Source organism: Neoarius graeffei, chromosome 17 (genome assembly GCF_027579695.1).
Source record: "Neoarius graeffei isolate fNeoGra1 chromosome 17, fNeoGra1.pri, whole genome shotgun sequence".
NCBI classification, from domain to species: domain Eukaryota; kingdom Metazoa; phylum Chordata; class Actinopteri; order Siluriformes; family Ariidae; genus Neoarius; species Neoarius graeffei.
Window position 1 is genome coordinate 32,260,167 of NC_083585.1, and position 20,355 is coordinate 32,280,521.

The following is a 20,355-nucleotide window of genomic DNA, read 5'->3' on the forward strand; positions in this document are numbered from 1 at the left end:
TTTTGAGGGTTTTTTTTTTTTTTTAGATGTGGTTTTTTCGGAATTAATAGTTTGCAGAACGTTAGATGACTGAGTAATTCCTACAGCAATAAATGAAAAAAAAAAGTAAGATTCTGGAAGGCTTGAAACATGAGACAGAAGTGTCTGGCTATGCTAGAATGCAGATTAGCTTCATACTAGCTATAGGCAGCTCACTGGACAATATAAATGATTTATGGTTAAATAGGTAATCTAGACTTGGGGTTGTCATCATTTAATGAAACATGGTTAGAAGTGTTCTGTCTAAATTGCATTAAAAGTGACATATTGAGTGAGTTGCTTATGTGTCACCAACATGACTAACGCTTAGAGACCAGCCTGCCTTCCATGCAGGTATTGTCAGATTCATAAAAATGCTGTGAATGTGTTTGTATGGATTATTCTGAGTGCCATGGTCATATAGGCCAGATGGAGAAAGTTGAAAGATCAGGTTCAAACAACTTGTGCACAGAAAGTTTATCTAATGTTAGCAACAACAATGGTGGTGCATAGAAGAGGAAGATCAGACAGTGTTTTGGAAACAGCCATACTGTGATTGAAATAATGTCTAAACCCCATTAGGTGCTTTTCCCACCATCTAATTTATATTCACAGCTAATTTGACACAGTGGACAGCCCTTGCTCCCAGAGGCCCTCTATATATTTAGACTACAGTTGGCTTTTTTCTGCTTCCAGTACCAGAGATTTCAAAGGTTTTATAGTAATACTTGTTGTAATAATAATATATTTTTACTATTGATTTCTTTCCTATCGGTTGTCCCACAGTTCAGCAGTGTCCAGTGTCAGGACCAGGATTATTAGGTTTTGAAGTTAAAAAGCAATTTAAAAAAAGTTTAGGGTCATGCTAAATTAGCATTAAGTGCTTAATTTAATGAACAGGAGAGCACTGGATAGCACGTCACTCCAAAATCCCCTACTGATGTTCAGTTTGGTTGAGATCTAGTGACTATGGAGGCAATAACAAATAAGTGACAACATTTTCTACTTATCAAACCAGTCAGTGTGCCCTTGTGCCCTGTGGATGGGGGCATTGTGATCCTAAAGTTACCTTTTCCATCCGGATAGAAATGAAGATAAAAAAGATGATCAGTCAGAAAAACTTTGTCTTAATTTGTACTAAATCTTCTCCCTAAGGGGATAAGTAACCGAAAACTTGCTAACAAATTGATCCCTACAACAGAACAGAGCCACCAGTCCTGTTCACTCAGGTATTAAGGCACCATTCTCTTCGTGTATGCCACACACGCACTTGCACACTTATCAAGAATATGGGGAAGATGACTCATCTCACCATATCACTTTCCACATATCTCTATGGAGTTGTGTTCTTGCCAACAGTCTGTCATATTCTGCATTGAAATTTGTATTCACCTAAAGAACATTACATTTATTCATTTATTTTCAGTAATCACTGTATTCTGATCAGGATTGTGATCGACCTGGAAGCAAGGCAGGAATACACACTGAATGGGATGCCAATCCATCACAGGGCACTATGTGTACACACATTCACACACTCATTCACTTCTAGTTTAACATGGTCAGTTCACCTACTGATTCATATTTTGGGGAAAAAGGCAGAGAATCCAGAACAAACATGTAGGCACATGCAAGACTCTGCACAGATAGTGACCCAAGCTCAGGAGCAAACCAGGGACCCTGGAGCTCTGAGTCAACACTAACTGGTACGCCACCATGCTGTGCTATAAAATGGTTACTCTACTTTTTTCACATACATTACAATTAGATATGTTTCATAGTTTTCCTTTTCTCTCTCTCACACACCCACCCTCATCAGTTGCTGGGCTCGAACCCAGGACCTTCTTGCTATGAGGCAACAGCACTAACCACTACACCACCATGCTGCCCATCCTATAAAACTCTACTTTTTTCACAGTTTACATACATTACATTCACAGTTTATTGTAATTAGTAATGTTTTATACAGTTTTTTATTAACACTTTTTTGTTAATTCCACACATAATTCCATATATGCTCCATGTGTTATTTCATAGTTTTGATGTCTACAGTATTGTTCTAACATAGAAAATCATTAAAAAAAATGCAGAAAAACCTATGAATGAGTCAATGTGCCCAAACTTTTCACTGGTACATTAGATACTAGTGCCTCTCAAAAAATTAGAATATTGTGAAAAAGTTCATTTTTTTCATAATTTATTTATAAAAGGTAAACTTTCATCTATTCTATATTCATTACATGTAAAGTGAAATATCTCAAGCCTTTTTTGTTTTAATTTTGATGATTATGGCTTATAGCTCATGAAAAACAGAAATGCGTTATCTCAAGTTATTAGAATATTTCCTACATCAATCAAAAAAGGATGTACAATACAGAAATGTCCAACTTCTGAAAAGTATTTTCATTTATACACTCAATACTTGGTTGGGGCTCCTTTACCACGAATTACTGCATCAATGCGGCATGGCATGGAGGTGATCAGCCTGTGGCACTGCTGAGATGTTATTGAAGCCCAGGTTGCTTTGATAGCGGCTTTCAGCTCGTCTGTATTTCTGGGTTTTGTGTTTCTCATCTTCCTCTTGACAATACCCCAGAGATTCTCAATGGGGTTCAGGTCAGGCGAGTTGACTGGCCAGTCAAGCGCAGTAATATCATGGTCAGCAAACCATTTGGTAGTAGTTTTGGCACTGTAGGCAGGTGCTAAGTCCTGCTGGAAAAGGAAATTGGCATCTCCATAAAGCTTGTCAGCAGATGGAAGCATGAAGTGCTCTAAAATCTCCTGGTAGACAGCTGCATTGACTTTGGACTTGATAAAACACAGTGGACCAACACCAGCAGATGACATGATCAAATCATCACAGACTGTGGAAACTTCACACTGGGCTTCAAACACCTTGGATTCTCTGCCTCTCCGCTCTTCCTCCAGACTCTAGGACCTTGATTTCCAAATAAAATGCAAAATTTACTTTCATCTGAAAAGGGGACTTTGGACCACTAAGCAATGCTCTAGTTCTTTCTTTTTTTGGCCCAGGTAAGACGCATCTGATGTTGTCTCTGGTTCAGGAGTGACTTGATATTAGGAATGCAACAGTTATAGCCCTTTTCCTGAAGATGTCTGTGCGTGGTGGCTCTTGATGCACTGACACCAGCCTCAGTGCTATGGTCATCCCTGTTGCTTGTGCACCTTTTCCAGCCAACCTCTTCAGCAATGACCTTCTGTGGCTTACCCTCCTTGTGGAGGGTGTCGATGATTGTCTTCTGGACAACTGTCAAGTCAGCAGTCTTCTCCATGATTGTGGTTATATTGTGTGTGTACTGAACTAGATCAAGCAATACACAGTATTTAAACTGTTTTACTCAAACTTGAAATGAAATATCATATTTTGAATTTTTTGTGCTGTAGGCCATAAATATAAAAATTAAAATAGAAATATGTTTGAAACATTCTAGTTTAGATGTAATAAGTCTAGAGTATATAAAATTTTCACTTTTTTAAATAGCTGATGAAAAATATTGAATTTTTTCATGATATTCTATTTTTTAGATGTACATACAGTATATATAAATGCAAATTAAAGAATAAAGCATTGGGCTGCAAATAGCTGTCAGAACAGCTTCAATGCATATCACAGATTCTACAACTTGTTGGAAATGTACGAGAGAAAGAGACAGACAGACAGACAGACGTGCACAGTTTCTTTTTAGGTTTATTTTGTTTTGTTTAAGCTTCAGATTCTCAGAATTGCAAAATTAGGCTAATTTGGCTTTATTACTTAGCAAATTACTAATTTGCTAATTTATCTCATCTCATCTCATTATCTCTAGCCGCTTTATCCTGTTCTACAGGGTCGCAGGCAAGCTGGAGCCTATCCCAGCTGACTATGGGCGAAAGGCGGGGTACACCCTGGACAAGTCGCCAGGTCATCACAGGGCTGACACATAGACACAGACAACCATTCACATTCACTAATTTGAATAATTTGGCTTTATTACACTCCATCTATCCATCTGTGGTTGGTAGAAGAGAGCAACTGGACTTGCTTGATGATTCTTGAAAACATTTCACCTTTCATCCGAAAGTCTTCCTCAGTTCTGTCTGACATGTTTCTATGCACTTTGGGATGAGATCCCTTTGACTGGTGCAGGAGTATGAGAGGACTTCCAGAAAACTGGCAGACATTTAGCCAGAGAGGATTTTTGTCAACCTGGAACGGCCATCACTGAACAGAGGTGGGTGTCTAAGACATCTTTTATTAGCCACCTACAATGCAGCCATCAGAATTCTGATTCTGATTCTATGATGATCCATGAGAGGATAAATACCTGATACTCCCTATTAGTCAGACAGAACTGAGGAAGCCTTTCGGATGAAAGGTGAAATGTTTTCAAGAATCATCAAGCAAGTCCAGTTGCTCTCTTCTACCAACCACAGATTACTATGTACCTGGATGACTGAGAATCTTCACAGACATCCATCTATCCATCCATTATCTGTAGCCACTTATCCTGTTCTGCAGGGTCACAGGCAATGTGTGTTCACATACCTGGCAATAAAACTGATTCTGATCTGCAACAGTGATGCAACATTGCATTGGTGAGTTTCATATCCAAATGAATAAATATTAATAATTACTAATTAGGATTCTTCAGTTATGCCATGATGCAGGACTGATTTCTAAACCAGGCCAATGCAATTTTATCTATTTATTTTATAGATAGACTGAATAGATTTCAGAAAAATACTATTTAATATTATGTTAAACTCCTAAGTAGATTTAGAATTCTTCAAGGTTCTGTGTAGAACAGTGTTTTTCTATTAACGATAGAAAATAACACCCCTTTAGAAAACTAAAAGCACTTAACCATCCAAATAAGTCATAAGGAACATTTTGTCCCCATAAATGACTAATTTATTTATGATGTCTCATCTCATCTCATTATCTCAAGCCGCTTTATCCTTCTACAGGGTCGCAGGCAAGCTGGAGCCTATCCCAGCTGACTACGGGCGAAAGGCGGGGTACACCCTGGACAAGTCGCCAGGTCATCACAGGGCTGACACATAAACACAGACAACCATTCACACTCACATTCACACCTACGGTCAATTTAGAGTCACCAGTTAACCTAACCTGCATGTCTTTGGACTGTGGGGGAAACCGGAGCACCCAGAGGAAACCCACGTGGACACGGGGAGAACATGCAAACTCCACACAGAAAGGCCCTCGCCAGCCCCGGGGCTCGAACCCAGGACCTTCTTGCTGTGAGGCGACAGCGCTAACCACTACACCACCGAGCCGCCATTTATGATGTCATTTTATCAAATAATATTCTTTATTCATGAAACCTAATCATGCTATACTGCTAGTTTTGGATTGACCTGACTTGCCTACCATACTGGAATATAATGCAAAATAAGAGAAAAGGTCATAAGCAAAGAGGAAATATATATATATATATATATATATATATACAGTATATATATCCTTAAAGACATCACTGATGTATCTGATGGGTGCACACTCCATCTATCCATCCATTATCTGTAGCCACTTATCCTGTTCTGCAGGGTCACAGGCAAGCTGGAGCCTATCCCAGTTGACTATGGGAAAGAGGCAGGGTACACCCTGGACAAGTCGCCAGGTTATCACACAAAGACACATAGAGACAAACAACCACACTCACAGTCAATTTAGAACCACCAATTAGGCTAATTTGCATGTCTTTGGACTGTGGAGGAAACCCATACAAACACGGGGAGAACATGTGAACTCCACACAGAAAGGCCCTCGCCAGTCACTGGACTCAAACCCAGGACCTTCTTGCTGTGAGGTAACAGTGCTAACCACTACACCACCAGGGTGCACACTCAATAGTCTTAAAAGTGTGACAGTATTGTATGTTTTAAAACAGCTGGCTAGTTTAGTCTCACACCCTCAGTGACCCACCGCTTCGTCCATCATGGAACAGATTGTTAGTCTTTGATAATCTTTTGTGTTCATCTGTGTGGCAGAACCTGAGCAGAGTCAGAGACCCTGGTGAGGGGTGCAAATAATTTGTCCTGTTCATCAGCATCACTGCAGCGTTGACTGTGCCCTTCTAGAGGCTGAACAGAGACATCCATCAAGCAGTACAAGGTATGAACATGATGTCTGCAAGTATTTATATTTTTCTCTCACTGATTCAACACGACCAGTGACACAAACCAGAAAAGTACTTTACACATTTAGACATTTGTCATAATTTGAGCTTCAAAACTTGACTATTGTTATTATGACTATTATTATTATTATTATTAGTAGTAGTAGTAGTAGTAGTAGTAGTAGTAGTGGTAGTGTTTAAGTACACATCAAGAAGCATAAAGATATCTGAAAATACGTAAATTGTCCGAAAGTGTGAGGACATGTTAAAGGAAGATACTGTGACACCTAGTGGTGAATGAGTGTACTACAGTACCTGCCTCAGTCAAACCCAGGCTGCTTTTGTACATGAATCTACAGTACATTATGTGGCATTTCTACTTTATATGACATTGCTGTGTTATGTATTGCAGTTTTTTTTACTAAGTAGTGGTGAATTAGATTAAAATGTGGATGTGTTCGTGAATCTACAGTATTTCCCCATTTGCTTGTTCCTTTTGTACTGGACTGCCAGTATTTCACTGGAGTGAAAATGAAGTGCTTTGCTGATTACTACATCTGATTTATTTTTTCCCCTTTTTATTTATTTATTTATTTACTTACTTACTTAATGTATGTGAAAACTGCATGATCATTATCCCAAAACCTCAGGAGAATTTTGACAGACAAGAGAAGGTGGTATGTGCATTTTAATGATTGCACTCTATATTTTATTTGTATTGATATGTCCAGGAGGTGGCGTTGAGTCCCTGTTTTTGGGTTTTCCTCCTTTTTGCAACAATCTTGAAAATAATTCTTCAGTGAAACACAACTAATAACCAGTAGATACAGACTAAATTTTAACAGCAGTGTTTAACTTGCAAAGTATTGCACTTAAAATTGAAAATGTAAAGATTCACTTTATCAAACATATCAGACATATTCATTGAGCCAGGAGTGTGTTGCTGTGTTTGGCACATCCTCAGGACAGTTTAGTGCATTAGATTAAAATTGTCAATGTTTGATTTGTTTGCGTCAGAACTGTTGATTTTTGTCTGTATTTAAACACACACACACACACACACACACACACACACACACACACACGTGTAGGTGTAAAAGTAGTAATAAACCGTTATAAAGTAGGTTCTGCTTGCTGAGTGAAGCTCTATAGAGATGAACAGGGTGTCCAGGTAGGCGATGAGCATGTTTATCTGTCAGTTATTTTCACTGATGTATCCCCTCAGGTGGATTTTTCCATGACTTACTGCAAGAGACTTCTGGGTGGATCTTTCTATTTCATACACTACTGTACACACACATCCCAACTCCTGAGTGTTTAACCTCACTTTCTCTTCAAATCTTTGCCCTCAAGCAAGCAAAGACACACATTTTCTTTCATGCTATATTTCTGTGGTTTTATGTAGTTTGTGTTAAAGGGTTTACATTATACAGCTTCCACTGTTATTTGCAAATCCTCTCTGAAAAAGCCAGCAGCAGTTTCCCAGAGTTGTGAAAGAAGGCTATTGGCTTTTATTATTTAGACTGGTGTAACACTGGTGTGTTTCAGGTCCAAATAAACTATTATTAATAATTGCTCATTATACTGCCTCAATTACAGCCCGATAGAGCAGTGTCTACAGGCAGTACACATGTCTACACTAGGCCTATTTTATCTATTCATTCAGTGCAGTCACTAAGAGAAGTGTAGACCTACCTCTTGGTCTTGCGTGCTGTTGCCTGTCCACAGCAAAATCTTATAGTCATACATAAAATGTTGATTTAAGTCTTACTGAATACAGCTGAACGTGTTCATTTAGCCTGGAGGTTTTCTGCCATGTACAGTAAACTATAATTATTATCAGCAGCTAATGTTTAGCAGAAATGAAATCTCTGTGACTCAAATGCACCACTGATTTAACTAAAGCCGACACTGAAGTGATTCTGGATTTTTGATTGATTATTGTTCTGTGTTGTAGATTAAAACATGTGCATATTTTTTGTCAAGACTTTGTCATTTGTATGAAACCATATTCTTTGGTCCCTATAAACAGCTGAGGTGAAAAGGCCAGTGATTATATTGTCCAAGAAGCCTAATAAGTGAAACACTCATTCGTGTGAATGAACCCAATCCCAACCCTGAACAATGAATGTCAATGGCTACGTCAAGGTTACATTTAATTCTGTGTAGCAATCAGTTGATTTATAAACAGTTCAAATCATCCTTAGTTTCAGTGGGATTGTACAAAACGGAGTGATATCAGCAAGAAGTCATCTTTACCCCTCAGTGGTTATTGAGGTTTTCAGTCTACTCAGTGTTCAGTTTCAGTCTGCAGATAAAGAACTGATAGTGTGAGAAGCTACACATTATGAATGCTTAGGCCTATTTTATCTTCTGTGAGGAAAGGAGGGGGAGAAATATATCTTGTTGTATAGGTTTACATTGGGTAAATTACCAGGTTTTACACAAACACAGCCATTGGCTGCTTGGTTTGGACAAATAGGAAAGTCGAGTTGCTTGCTCTGAAGAGAACAGTGTTTAACAATGCCCCATTAATACAAACGGGGGTTTGTGGTTCTGGCAAGAGAAAGAAAAAAAGCAAGAGAATAATCCCTAATTAGGAGCTGTAAGTGTAGGTCGTGGTGCTTTAGTAGCGGGTGTGTGAAGCACATAGGCCAGCAGCCAGGCAACAGGCGCCGGAGCAAACACACAGCACAAAGGCCTGTCTGCATCCTAAAGGCCATTCTCCTCCCTCATCCCACTATCCTCCCTCATCCCACTATCTTCCTTCATCCCACTATCCTCCCACTGTCCTCCCATTGTCCTCCCTCATCCCACTATCTTGCTTCATCCCACTATCCTCCCTCATTTCCTTCTATGCCCAAATGGGAGTCCAAATTACAACATTCATCATTATTATTATTATTATTATTATTATTATTATTATTATTATTATTATTATATTCCTCTTCTAATTAAAAAAAAAAGTGTGATTATAGGCTAAATATTAAGCAAGTGGCCGCCAGAGGGCGCAGTAGCCTGTGTCTTATGATTCATCGTTAATTGGGCAATGAAAGATTTGTGTCTCTCTATAGCACAGATTCTATGAGTGACTTAAATGAATGTATAAAAGTGTCAGAAAATGCTCCATTTAAGATGAGATCCAGAAGCTGTTTCGCAAAGCCTAGTTAGGCCTTAGCATTACACATTTGTATACCTTCACTCTGAATAAACATTAGGATATTACAGACACATTATTTTTGATAACTGCAAACAGTGCGAGTTTTGTTTTAGTCTCAAGCTGAATTGTGATATAAGGCCTTACTCAACTAAAACAACTTGCTCTGCATTGTATTAGCTATTACTTTGACATAATAATAATAATAATAATAATAATAATAATAATAATAATAATAATAGGCCTATCATTACATAATCATTCACGCTTGTCTGAAAGGTTGTGGCCATTATTGATAGATTTGTTGGTCAGTATTGCTGGATATCAAATCCACTTGGTTACGTCATGCATGTCAGCTTTATTAGTAAGTCTATTTTTTTTTAAATAAAAAATTGCTCAAGGAACAAGGAAATTAATTCAACGCGTTTTTATTGAAACTGTGAGAGAATCCAACAACAAAAATCCGAACCAGCAAAAGCGGCACGTTCATTTTCCTAAAGCATAATGGGCTCTTATCCAGTCCATGAAGATGAGTTTAAGTCTCGTGTGTTGGAGTGAATCTCCTGAGACCCTCCCAAAGCGCACACCACTATATTAAATAGTATGCCATCTGATGCACTATAGTTGAGGGTACACCTAGGGTGACCTACTCTTGACATACTATTCAGTACAGTAGTGTATTGTTTTGGACGGTTGTCCCAAGCGTTCTTCAACTAACTACTGTATGTAATGGGACACGCTTCTGTTAACGTGTCACAGGCAGATTAAACAGAGTCGCATCACAGATCTGCTTCAACCCAACAAGCGCTAGAAAGGAGCTTTCATTTACAGTATTACAGTTCATGTAAAATGGAAAAAAAAAGCACAGAGTTAAACTCTAAATAGTATATACACGCAAATGTACAGCTGTGAATAAATTAATACCGATTTGCATATTCTTGGATCCTTATAGCTTATTTACAGAATTTCTTTTTAATTACATTAAATAGGTCAAGGTCACGCACATCTGTCCGCCGGATTATCACAAGCAGTCCACTGACTCTCACTGCAATCCCTTTTTAAAATACACTTATTATTTGGATGTAGCTTGATTGATTTACAGTTTGAGTTTACAGTTTGTAAATGTCGTTTGATCCATATCCACAGTCCTGTGGCCCAGCAGTGACATTTCCTAACAACATTCTGCAAAACTGGTCTCTCGGTTTTATTTTAATGGCTTCATGGATTTGTTGCAACTTTTTCAGCACATTTTCCATGAAGTCCATTAGGCTCTAGGGGATAGTAGATTGTCTTCGCAGCATTTTCAAAGCTCTGTTCAAGTTTCCACCATGAGAGCACCAAGTTATTTGTTAATTCTCCTTCTTGTTTGCTATTGCCACTGTGATTATCCATGTGTTTTTAAAAAAATGAAAAAAATAATAATAATAAGCAAACGAACATCCTTCAGATAGCCACTTTATAAGAACATATCCTCTGCCAGTTCAAGTCATGCCCTGGATAGGTTTGTATTTGATCCTGGCTCATTTGGGAGAGTTCCTGGGTGAGGATAGCTCCCTTTGGCTTTCCAGGCCACTCACTAGCCTCTGGATGTTCTGCAGTTCATTGATGGACTCCTTCAGTGTGGCTTTGGGAGAGACGTTTCTCTGAGAGGACGTGGCTTTATGGTTGTGTTGATCGGGCACAGGACTAGCCTCCCTGCTGCCTGATTTTGAGGAATCTGATGAGGGATTCAGGCCACCTGGCAATCCGGTGGTAAGCAGGTTTGTGCTTTGAGGAATAGCCACTGGAAGCTGATAGGGGCTGAAGCGGAGCCGCGGCCGCGAGCTGTTCAGGAACGGGTTCCGGGAGAGAGAAGAGGAGGAGGTGCTGGTGGGGAGCGCAGAGGCCGCAGCAGCTGCTGCAGCCATGTACGTGTACGGGTAGGGGAACAGACCACCAAATGGAGGCATGGGGATACCCTGGATTGAAAATGAAATAATAATAATAATAATAATAATAATAATAATAATAATAATAAATCACTAGCAACACCTCTGCAACTGAGAGACATGTCTGTACAGACTCAGAATCAGGGTTGGGTGAATTTCCTGCCATTAGGCCTGGCCTATATTAAAATTCATACTTAGAACTCATAAAATATTTGTGAAAATATGTAAAGGAATCACTTAAAAATAATATCACGGATGTATGTTTAGCTTTGATAAAACTTTTATTGCGTAAAGTTCATTATGCAATGTTTGGTGACAACATGGCCAAGTTGGAGGATCGAAACAGGTAGACAGACTGAAGATGAACAGCAGGCCTGCACTGTGTCTGAAAACTACTCATGGGCATGAATTGAATTTTTTTTTTCCAGCTCATAGGTTTATAGGCAAAATCTTATCATTAAATATGTTACTTGTTCTTTCACTTGTAACCAGTTTCATAACAAACATAGTCCACTGATAGTGTTGCAATGAACAGTGGTAGAAAGTCTTACCTGAGAGGCTAGCATGTGCTGAGACAGGTGAAAGGGAAATGGATTAGGGCTACTTCCGGCTCCCTGTGCCGAAAGGCTGCCATTCTCCAAGCCGCTTGTTCCTGATACTGAAGCCAGTAGATGTCCCATACCCATAGCTGAAAATGCTCCAGGGCCCATCGCAAACTGTCCTGGGTGAAAGAGCAGAGGCTGTCCGGTATTCAGAGGGTTAAAGAACTGTTGACTGTGCAGGCCAGAGAGAGCTAGACTCTGCAGATGTCCTGCTCCGAAATGTGATGGACTCTCTGTCTGGACCACAAGGGGTGAGAAACTGTCTTTACTTCCGCTAAGACCTCCAATGTCCATGTCTTTCTTAGACGACTCTGTACTATCTTTCCTGTGCTTGTTCTCCAGTTTATCTTTGTCGAGGTTGCCCAGGCTGCTGAATATGGACTCATTTTGCTTTCTTGAATCCGAATAGTCCTCCTTCTTCTCAGAGTTCGATCTCTCTCTCGACCGCTCCTCACATCTGGGGCTGAATGGAGATGGAGGTTTAGGACTGCTCGATCTTCCACAGTGATCCTCTTGGTGCTCAGCTTCATGTTCACTATCAGTGCAAGCTTTATCCTCTACGAGGGAAAAAAAAAAGTCATTACAGAAGATCAGTTGTTATTATTGCTCAGTAATCATTTAAGAGGTGAGTAAGACAATAAATGTTTAATAGTATTGTTTATTCATAACATTGCAGTTTAATCTAATGAACAGTATATAGACTATATAAAACTATATTCTCACTAACAAAATGCAGAACCCATTGCAAAAATAGCAAAACACAGAAAATAAATTTTCAGTTAAAAAAAAAACTAATTTTCCAGCACCTCAAAGGTGGGCTAATGACGTGGTGATTAGTTATTCACCTAGATTTTTATCAGTGTACATAGTAAGCCTTCGAGTAATGTGGTAAAATAGGTCTTTGATAAAGATTAAATGTTAGTTTTAAATCGTCCAATTAAATCTACTCGATGAGGGCATTCTAATTGAATTCACTAAGTCGTATAGAGCTTAAATCCACTAGCAGAGACCGTTATTCTTCACTGCAGGTGAGCTCAACCGCAGAAACACACCCTGAGTCGTCTGATAAACTCCAGTTTAAAAAAAGAAGAAAGAAAGAAAGAAAGAAAGAAAGAAAGAAAGAAAGAAAGAAAGAAAGAAAGAAAGAGAAAGAAAGGTTTTCCCTTCTGAGTCTGCGTACACAAAGTCCAGTCAGTCACACTGAGACTCTACCTCTGCTGGCTCTGGGGAAAGGGAGAGGACTCGCTGCAGGTCCGAGAGGGGAATGAACAGAGTCCCTGGCGGCGGCCTGCTCGCCTGAGGACGCGTCCGAGTCTGCGCCTTCCCGATCCACTTTACACTGACCAACCTCATACATGTGTAAGGAGGGCAGAGTTAACTGCTTCCTGGGGCAAAAAAAACAATATCGGGAAAGAAGGAAGAGGAAATCAAATTCCAGCCAAAATAACTATTTTCCGACCGAAAAAATGAACAGAAAGCTAAAATACAAGTAGGCAATATTATACATGATATATTACTATATATGTAATATTCTAAGAGATTTACACAGAGCTTACCTTTTCTCCCTCCTTCCATTTCCCGTATCTCTGAAACCTTTTGCAAAGGGATTATTATCAATCTTCAGCTGCGTAATCTGAGGACAAGAATTATTATTATTATTATTATTATTATTATTATTATTATTATTATTATTATTATTATTATTATTATTATATGCACAATGCAGCATCGCAGTACAAATACACGCCGTTCTTTACCCTTGCTAAAATTATTATTTAAAAAAATACATATGCCTAAATTTAACCCATGATTAATATCTATAGAAGGTTTAATTATGTTGAAAAGCCCCATGAGAACATTTCAGGTGTAAATATTCATTCGTCTCTCACTAGCTGTAGCTCACAGGCTTGGCCAACTGTAAGCAATCACCAGCAGGAAAGAGGAAATGACAATGATATCAATAATTAATGCGTTTGTAGAACTGAAATAAAAAAAAAACTTAATTAGGTATTTTTTTCCTTCGTCAAGGGATAAGGGTAGGATTTTACAGAAGTAAAAGGATGATTTATTTGCGTTGGTGTTTCCTGAAGGATTAGAGCCTGACCCATTCTGATTGCACAAATTTCAAGTGTTGAGCTCCCAGACTGACTGGCGAGCTTAAGTGCCTGCTAATCGATTGGGACTCTATGCCATAAACTTTACGATGGCCAACAAGACCACCAGCCGTCCCCTAACACACACACACACACACACACACACACACACACACACACACACACACACACACACACACACACGGCAATTAATATAAGCTCTGGTCGCACTATCCCATAGGACGGGACTGTATACAGGTTAATCCTCCACTAGAAAATACGAACGCCATGATGAAGTCGTGCTTTTATTGGAAAAAAAAAAAATCCTTATAAAATGAGATGTGGTATCAAGACGCACAGTGCAACTCGAAGTCCTATAGACTATAGGTGGCTGGCTGTGGCTTGCCTTCATGGGATAATCCTGTTTCAGACAGCTGTATCAACATTTAACTTGTTTGAAGAGACACAAAAGCAGCTTTTTTTTTTTGGCTAAGGAAAAGGATGACTCAAATGTCTTGAACGTGACACATATTTTAACTCGGCCTTAACTTGACATATACTGTCATTTAAAATAACTGGTTACACTGAATGGACTTGGCCTACATACCTTGTCGTTTTGATAGGCAGTGACAGCAATGAATTCCGTCTCGGGAAACACATATGTCCTGAAAGTGCTGTAGGGAAGCTTCAGAATATCGTTGGCCCTCACAATATGGAACCTCGGCTGGTATTTATGCATTGAATTCAGTATAGTCTGAGAATAAGACAGAAAGAGAACGGTAAAAAAAATAAAATAAATAAATAATAAATAAATAAATCTCATAATAGACCAATTAACCTTTGCACGAAGTTTCAGAAAACTGTAAATAATTGTAGCAGTACTAACTGGTTTAGGCCTACGATAAAATGTTTCAGGCTGTAGCTGCATCACCGAGCCTATAAAAGCCTAAATAAAGGCAAAAACATATAAAATAAAAGCAGGTAAAAAGCAGTTTCACCACATAAAGAAACAATGCATAAAGAAAAACAAAGCTTTCCTATTTGACTTTAGAGATAGGCTATCAAATGGTTGTGTGCCATGCATGTAAATTTTTCTATTTGTTTCCTGTCGATTTGTTTTGCAAGCGAGTATAAGAGCGCAAGGCCGCAGGTTGTTGGTTCGACTAAGGGAGAAAACATTACTGCCGACCTTTACATCCGCCACGGTTTATAAATGAAACGTTTCAACACTACTTCAGGAGCCCTAGGTCTTCATAAATACGGCCAAGACAAGCATAGTCTTGACATGTCCCATTTTCTTTGACTGATTTGTCACTATGTATATTTTAAATTAGCATAATAATAATAAAAAAACATCTCAAGATGAAGCATTCAGATTGCATAACAGTGTCATTATTCACAACAAAACCCTGAGCTGTATTTGGAGCAAGGACTGGGATAACATGAGTTGTCAGATTGTAAGCACACCTATGTTACATTAGGTTACACGCAGAGAAAAACGGAAATATAGCTGAAATATTTCCTTCAGTCAAAGGCCAAAAAAGCGTCATATGTTTGTAAAACGTCTGTCAATCTTCTAAACCGCTTTTGGCCAACAAACAGGCCTAATCATCCATCTGCTTGGAATAGAAGTGTAGCATGCAATAGAAGGTTACTTACAAATCCATGCTTGTCTGAAATGTTGTTCGTCAGTTTGAGCTTATGGAAAGCGACAGGTTTTGCCATCCACTGCTCTCCTGTAGCTGGACTATCCGGGTGGATGTACATGCGCTTGGGCATCTCCGGGTCGGCCTTCCCCGCCACCATCCAGCGCGAGTTATGGAACTTATAGCGGCAGTCATCAGCGGCCACAATATCCATCAACAAAATATATTTAGCCTTTTTGTCAAGTCCGTTTATTCGGACTTTAAAAGGAGGAAACATTCTCCTGGAAAAGAAAATAAACCCGATTGCTTATTATTAACAATATTAATCCATAGTCATGCTTTAATTTACATAAATACCAATATACATTTACTGAGTAAAGAGAAATAAATAATAAACTGCCATATATTTGATCTGATATCATCATAAGGGCGATGGACTACTGCATTTCATATATATATATATATATATATATATATATATATATATATATATATATATATATATATATATATATATATATGTGTGTGTGTGTGTGTGTGTGTGTGTGTGTGTATCAGACCAAATGTTTTGAGATTTTTTTGAACGTTATTTAATAAAAACGGCTTATAAAAATAAGTACATTTAACTGCCTTACAACACAGCATACAGACAACAAAATGTCGGTCACTAAACCTTCCAGAATCTGTATTTATCCACACTGGAAAACACGAGCAGCTATTTAAATTCGACATTGTGTGTCCATGATGATGGGGGGAAAAAAGATCATCATGTAAACCCGGGATATATTTACACCCCTAGACAAAACCATTAAGGTGTGCACTTAGATACATTTTTCCTTTTATAATTTCTGATCAAAGGAATTTTTACGGATCATTTTTATACATTTAAAGTCAAACGCAGACTCAGTCTCAGACAAACCAATAATGAATCGATGAACATTTAGGATAAGGAACAAAACTGCAAAGTGAGTCATTACCTGCCAGATTTAGTAATAACCATTTCTGTTCCTAATTTGTGGAACTGGTCCCATAGATCCTTCGCTTCCAGTGTGACTTTTGGATCATCTTCCACCTCTTCCTCCGGCTCGAGACTTTTGAGGCTGCGGAGATGAGCGGCCTGGTGGTGGTGAGTGAGCGCCGGATGGAGCGCTGCCTCGGCGGCTCCGGCCAGACTGTGCTCCGGGAGCGGCTTGGTGAGAGCAGCGGGCGGCAGCGCTAGAGCCGGGAAGAAGGAGGGCTGAGCGGCCGCCAGGAACGCTGACATGGGGAAGTCGGTGGGCCGGTGAGCGTGGAAAGGGTGATAAGCCATGGCACTGCCTGAAAAAACTGGATCTCTCATCGGTGCATCCAAAATCGCTGAAAAATGTGATATTTAAGTAATGTTTTTTCCTTTCACAGCGGCGCTTATCCAGCAGGAATATACCGTCCTCTTATAAGAGTGTAAAGAGAGGAAAGAGCTGAGGTAGCCTGATCCTCGACTACAGCACAAAGTTTCTGTATTGTCGCTGAAAAGAGAGCAGAGGCAGAAGGGAACCAGCACTTCAGGGTCCCTTTAGCTGCCGATTTCACCAAGTCTTGGAGGTCAAAGTGAGCGCAGAGACACTCTGAAAGTGTGTCGGTTTCCTGCCGCTCTCATAAAAACAGGATCAGTCTGTGGACGCTGATGTCCATCTCATAGTCTAAGAGAGAAGCGAAGCGGCTTGAGTTCCTGCCCTGTCCACTGCGCAACTGTAACTCTCACACGTCCTTCCTGCTCCGTCCCAGTACTAATGAACCAAGCCCCCTTGATTGCTGATTTTACGCTTTTCGGACCAATTGTGAGCCTCCATAGGCGTGGTTCTGACAGCTCCGGCCAGGCCCAAGAAGAGAGGGGGTGGACAAGAAGGTGTCGGAAGCATTAGCAGTAAGAAAACATGTCAACAGAATAAAATATTAACCAATGACAGAAAAGCAGGGGAACTCCCTCCCACACGTCGGAGCCGGGCGGGTCAGCGCTCATTCCGCAGCCGCTGCACCGACACACACCAAACCCATCAGCTTTGCGCTTTATCATCCCGATGAGACGATGCCAGCTTTGCCAGAGCCACCAAATTCCCTTCCGATGCACTGGAAACCAGGAATTACGATGACTGAGCTGAGTTGTCGCGCTCTCTAGTATTCAGCCTATTATCAATCTACTAAAATAACGCGACTCTGGTGATGCACTTCTTCTTCCGTCCGAGGAAAACACATTTCCACGTGCTTTTACTAAATGATTTGGGCGTTAGAACTCAAATAGTCCAGTAGGTCGCGATCCCAAAACAAGACCAATAAAATGCTACAGATTACAAAAGCAGCCTGGTCCTCAGTGCACAGGGGGAAATTAGGAAAGGATCCGTTTGAGTTGTGAAATATTAGATGTGTTTGATCTCGTCACTAACCTGGCAACAGAAGAGGCGACTTCAAAAGGACACTGGCACTTTAAACGCACTTGGGTGGGGGGTGGGGGGGGAACAAGCCTTTATGCAATACAAAAAGACAAGACGAACGGAAGGAATATGAAGACTGTAAAGATAAGTTTGGTGAGTGGCTTCTTCTTGTTGAACCTGTTAATCTGCTTCATATCAGTGAATGACATACTGAACAACTTGTAGCCTATGGATGAGAGATTTCAGCACATCAGCACATCTGCAGCACCACTAACAGCACTCTGTGATCCTCGAATTAATCCTTGTTTCAAGATAAACACTTAATTTATGGCTTCATAGGTATTAAAATAGGATTTTTTAAATGCTATTTAAAAAGTAGTACTTTGGTGACTGATATATATATATATATATATATATATATATATATATATATATATATATATATATATATATATATATCTCATCACCTTAGTGAAGAAAAAGAGAAACCCCTCGAGTGAAGATGTTCGTTGTAAAGTGCACTCGAGGTAGTGTTATAAAGCAGTGTGTTAGTGGACAGGACACTGAAATGGATATAATGTTTTGTATTCAGCTGCTTGGCGCCAGTCGGTTATTATGATGGAGCGCAATAAGAAATGCATGTTGATCTTAAAATGTTCAACTGCGTGCTTTTCTGTTCAAAATGTCAATGCTGTTAATTACTGATAAAACAATTTAAAAAAAAGATTGAGCCGTCAGATAACAGCAAGTATTTTCCCAAATAGCCAGCGTCAGATATCCTAAACAAGGTCTGTTCTCTCTTTCACACGTTATAACGATGGAACTGCTGTGGAAAAGTGCAGGGACGAGTTGGGCTTCCAATTAACCCTTTAGTGGCCCAGTCACTAGCCACACACACACACACACACACACACACACAGTTACACATGCAAATTAAATATAATCTAATGACTACAATGTTTAATGCGGATAGAGCACTTGTTTACAGATTATTTTGCGTGTAGTAACATGTTAATTCGATGTATTAGATAAAATATATATTAAAAAAATAAAAAGACGCGACAGTAGTCAATCCAAGCTCTACACAGTTTTATTGTCAGCAGAAAAAGAATATGTTAATTTATGTATTTTGCCTATTAATATTTGAGAAGCAATATAATTAAATATATTTACGAAAGCAATGGGGGAAAGAAAGCACATTCTTACATTTTAATAGTTTAATCGTGTTCATCAAAGTGGAGTTAAGTGTCTCACAAACATCTCAGAGATACTTGTTGCAGAAATGCAGCATTCCCAAACGAGTGGCGATAGAAACTTTGAACGTGATTTAATAATGTTAAAAAAAATCATGTAAAAATAACCGAGTTATAAAATATGACTTATGCATGCTTCGCAAATCATGTACTACATGCACTTAAAGTTAAACTTATCTTGTAGCGACGACCAATATACAGTATTTGAATATTTTAATAGCCTATTTATCTCAGTTAAAAATTACAACTCTAAGTTGAAAGAATTGCACTTTTAAAAATACAACAAAAATACAAAATATCTTGTAGTTTTAGGCCATTTGAGCTACATAATAATAATAATAATAATAATAATAATAATAATAATAATAATAATAATAAAGTACGTGTGGTATTTAAATAGGGATAAACTGGTATATATGAGACATGAAATCAGAATAAAAATAATGGAAACAAAGAAACAAGCTTTACACTGGTGAAACTGTAGGCTGTAGTCTGTAACTGCACCTTAAAATGTTAACATATTGAAATTTAAAACAACAATGAAACCAACTTTCAGTCTCTCACACACACACACACACACACACACACACACACACACACACACACACACACACACACACACACACACACACAGATTTATCTCAGATTTCTACGTTAGTTCCCCCCGGGTAATAAATTGTAAATGAAGAAGTGAGAAAAGCTAATTCATATAATTCACACTATATTGATCTTAGATGTTTAGGTCTAACCACATGATAAAGAAGTCTCTCCTTCTCTTTCTCTCTTTTTTATCTTTCAGTGGTTGGATTTGGCGGCAGTGCTGTGATTTGTTCATTAAGGCCTGTAAGCTCTCTCTCCTCTGCTGAAGTGTTTATAGGCTAAAGGGAGCCGCTGACTCGCCCTGATCAATAGTCTATGTTTGATCTGTGGCTTTAAACTGCGACACAGGACGATTTCAAGTGGAAAGAGATTAAGCACACATGGGAATGGTAATGGTTTTCCATGTATATACTTAAGGAACTAATCACATCAACAGAGTCACTGCAATTACGTCCGATTTATTTTTCCTAGGGCCTGGATCCACACACACACACACACACACACACACAC

At 39.1% G+C, this 20,355-nt stretch overlaps 1 protein-coding gene and 1 long non-coding RNA gene across 3 annotated transcripts in view; one reads left to right on the forward strand and one right to left on the reverse strand.

Annotated features, from left to right (window-relative positions):
• Nucleotides 1–10,746: 10,746 nt before the first annotated feature.
• Nucleotides 10,747–17,966, reverse strand: tbx2b (T-box transcription factor 2b). 2 transcript variants are annotated; one of them, XM_060944026.1, is made up of 8 exons: nucleotides 16,562–17,966; nucleotides 15,598–15,865; nucleotides 14,825–14,884; nucleotides 14,546–14,692; nucleotides 13,402–13,478; nucleotides 13,058–13,230; nucleotides 11,795–12,402; nucleotides 10,747–11,273 (listed from the first exon to the last, which is right to left on the reverse strand). In XM_060944026.1, exons 1-8 carry the CDS (start codon nucleotides 16,921–16,923, stop codon nucleotides 10,836–10,838), a joined length of 2,133 nt encoding a protein of 710 aa, XP_060800009.1. In that variant the 5' UTR covers nucleotides 16,924–17,966; the 3' UTR covers nucleotides 10,747–10,835. The 2 variants fall into 2 exon arrangements, with proteins under 2 accessions (XP_060800009.1, XP_060800010.1); XM_060944027.1 differs by lacking the exon at nucleotides 14,825–14,884 and having other exon boundaries at nucleotides 16,562–17,959.
• LOC132901558 (uncharacterized) overlaps nucleotides 17,506–20,355 on the forward strand; it is an 8,692-nt gene continuing 5,842 nt past the window's right edge. Inside the window, exons 1-2 of the long non-coding RNA XR_009656870.1 lie at nucleotides 17,506–18,145; nucleotides 20,045–20,234. This is a non-coding gene — a long non-coding RNA (uncharacterized LOC132901558). The remainder of the gene's footprint in view (nucleotides 18,146–20,044; nucleotides 20,235–20,355) is intronic.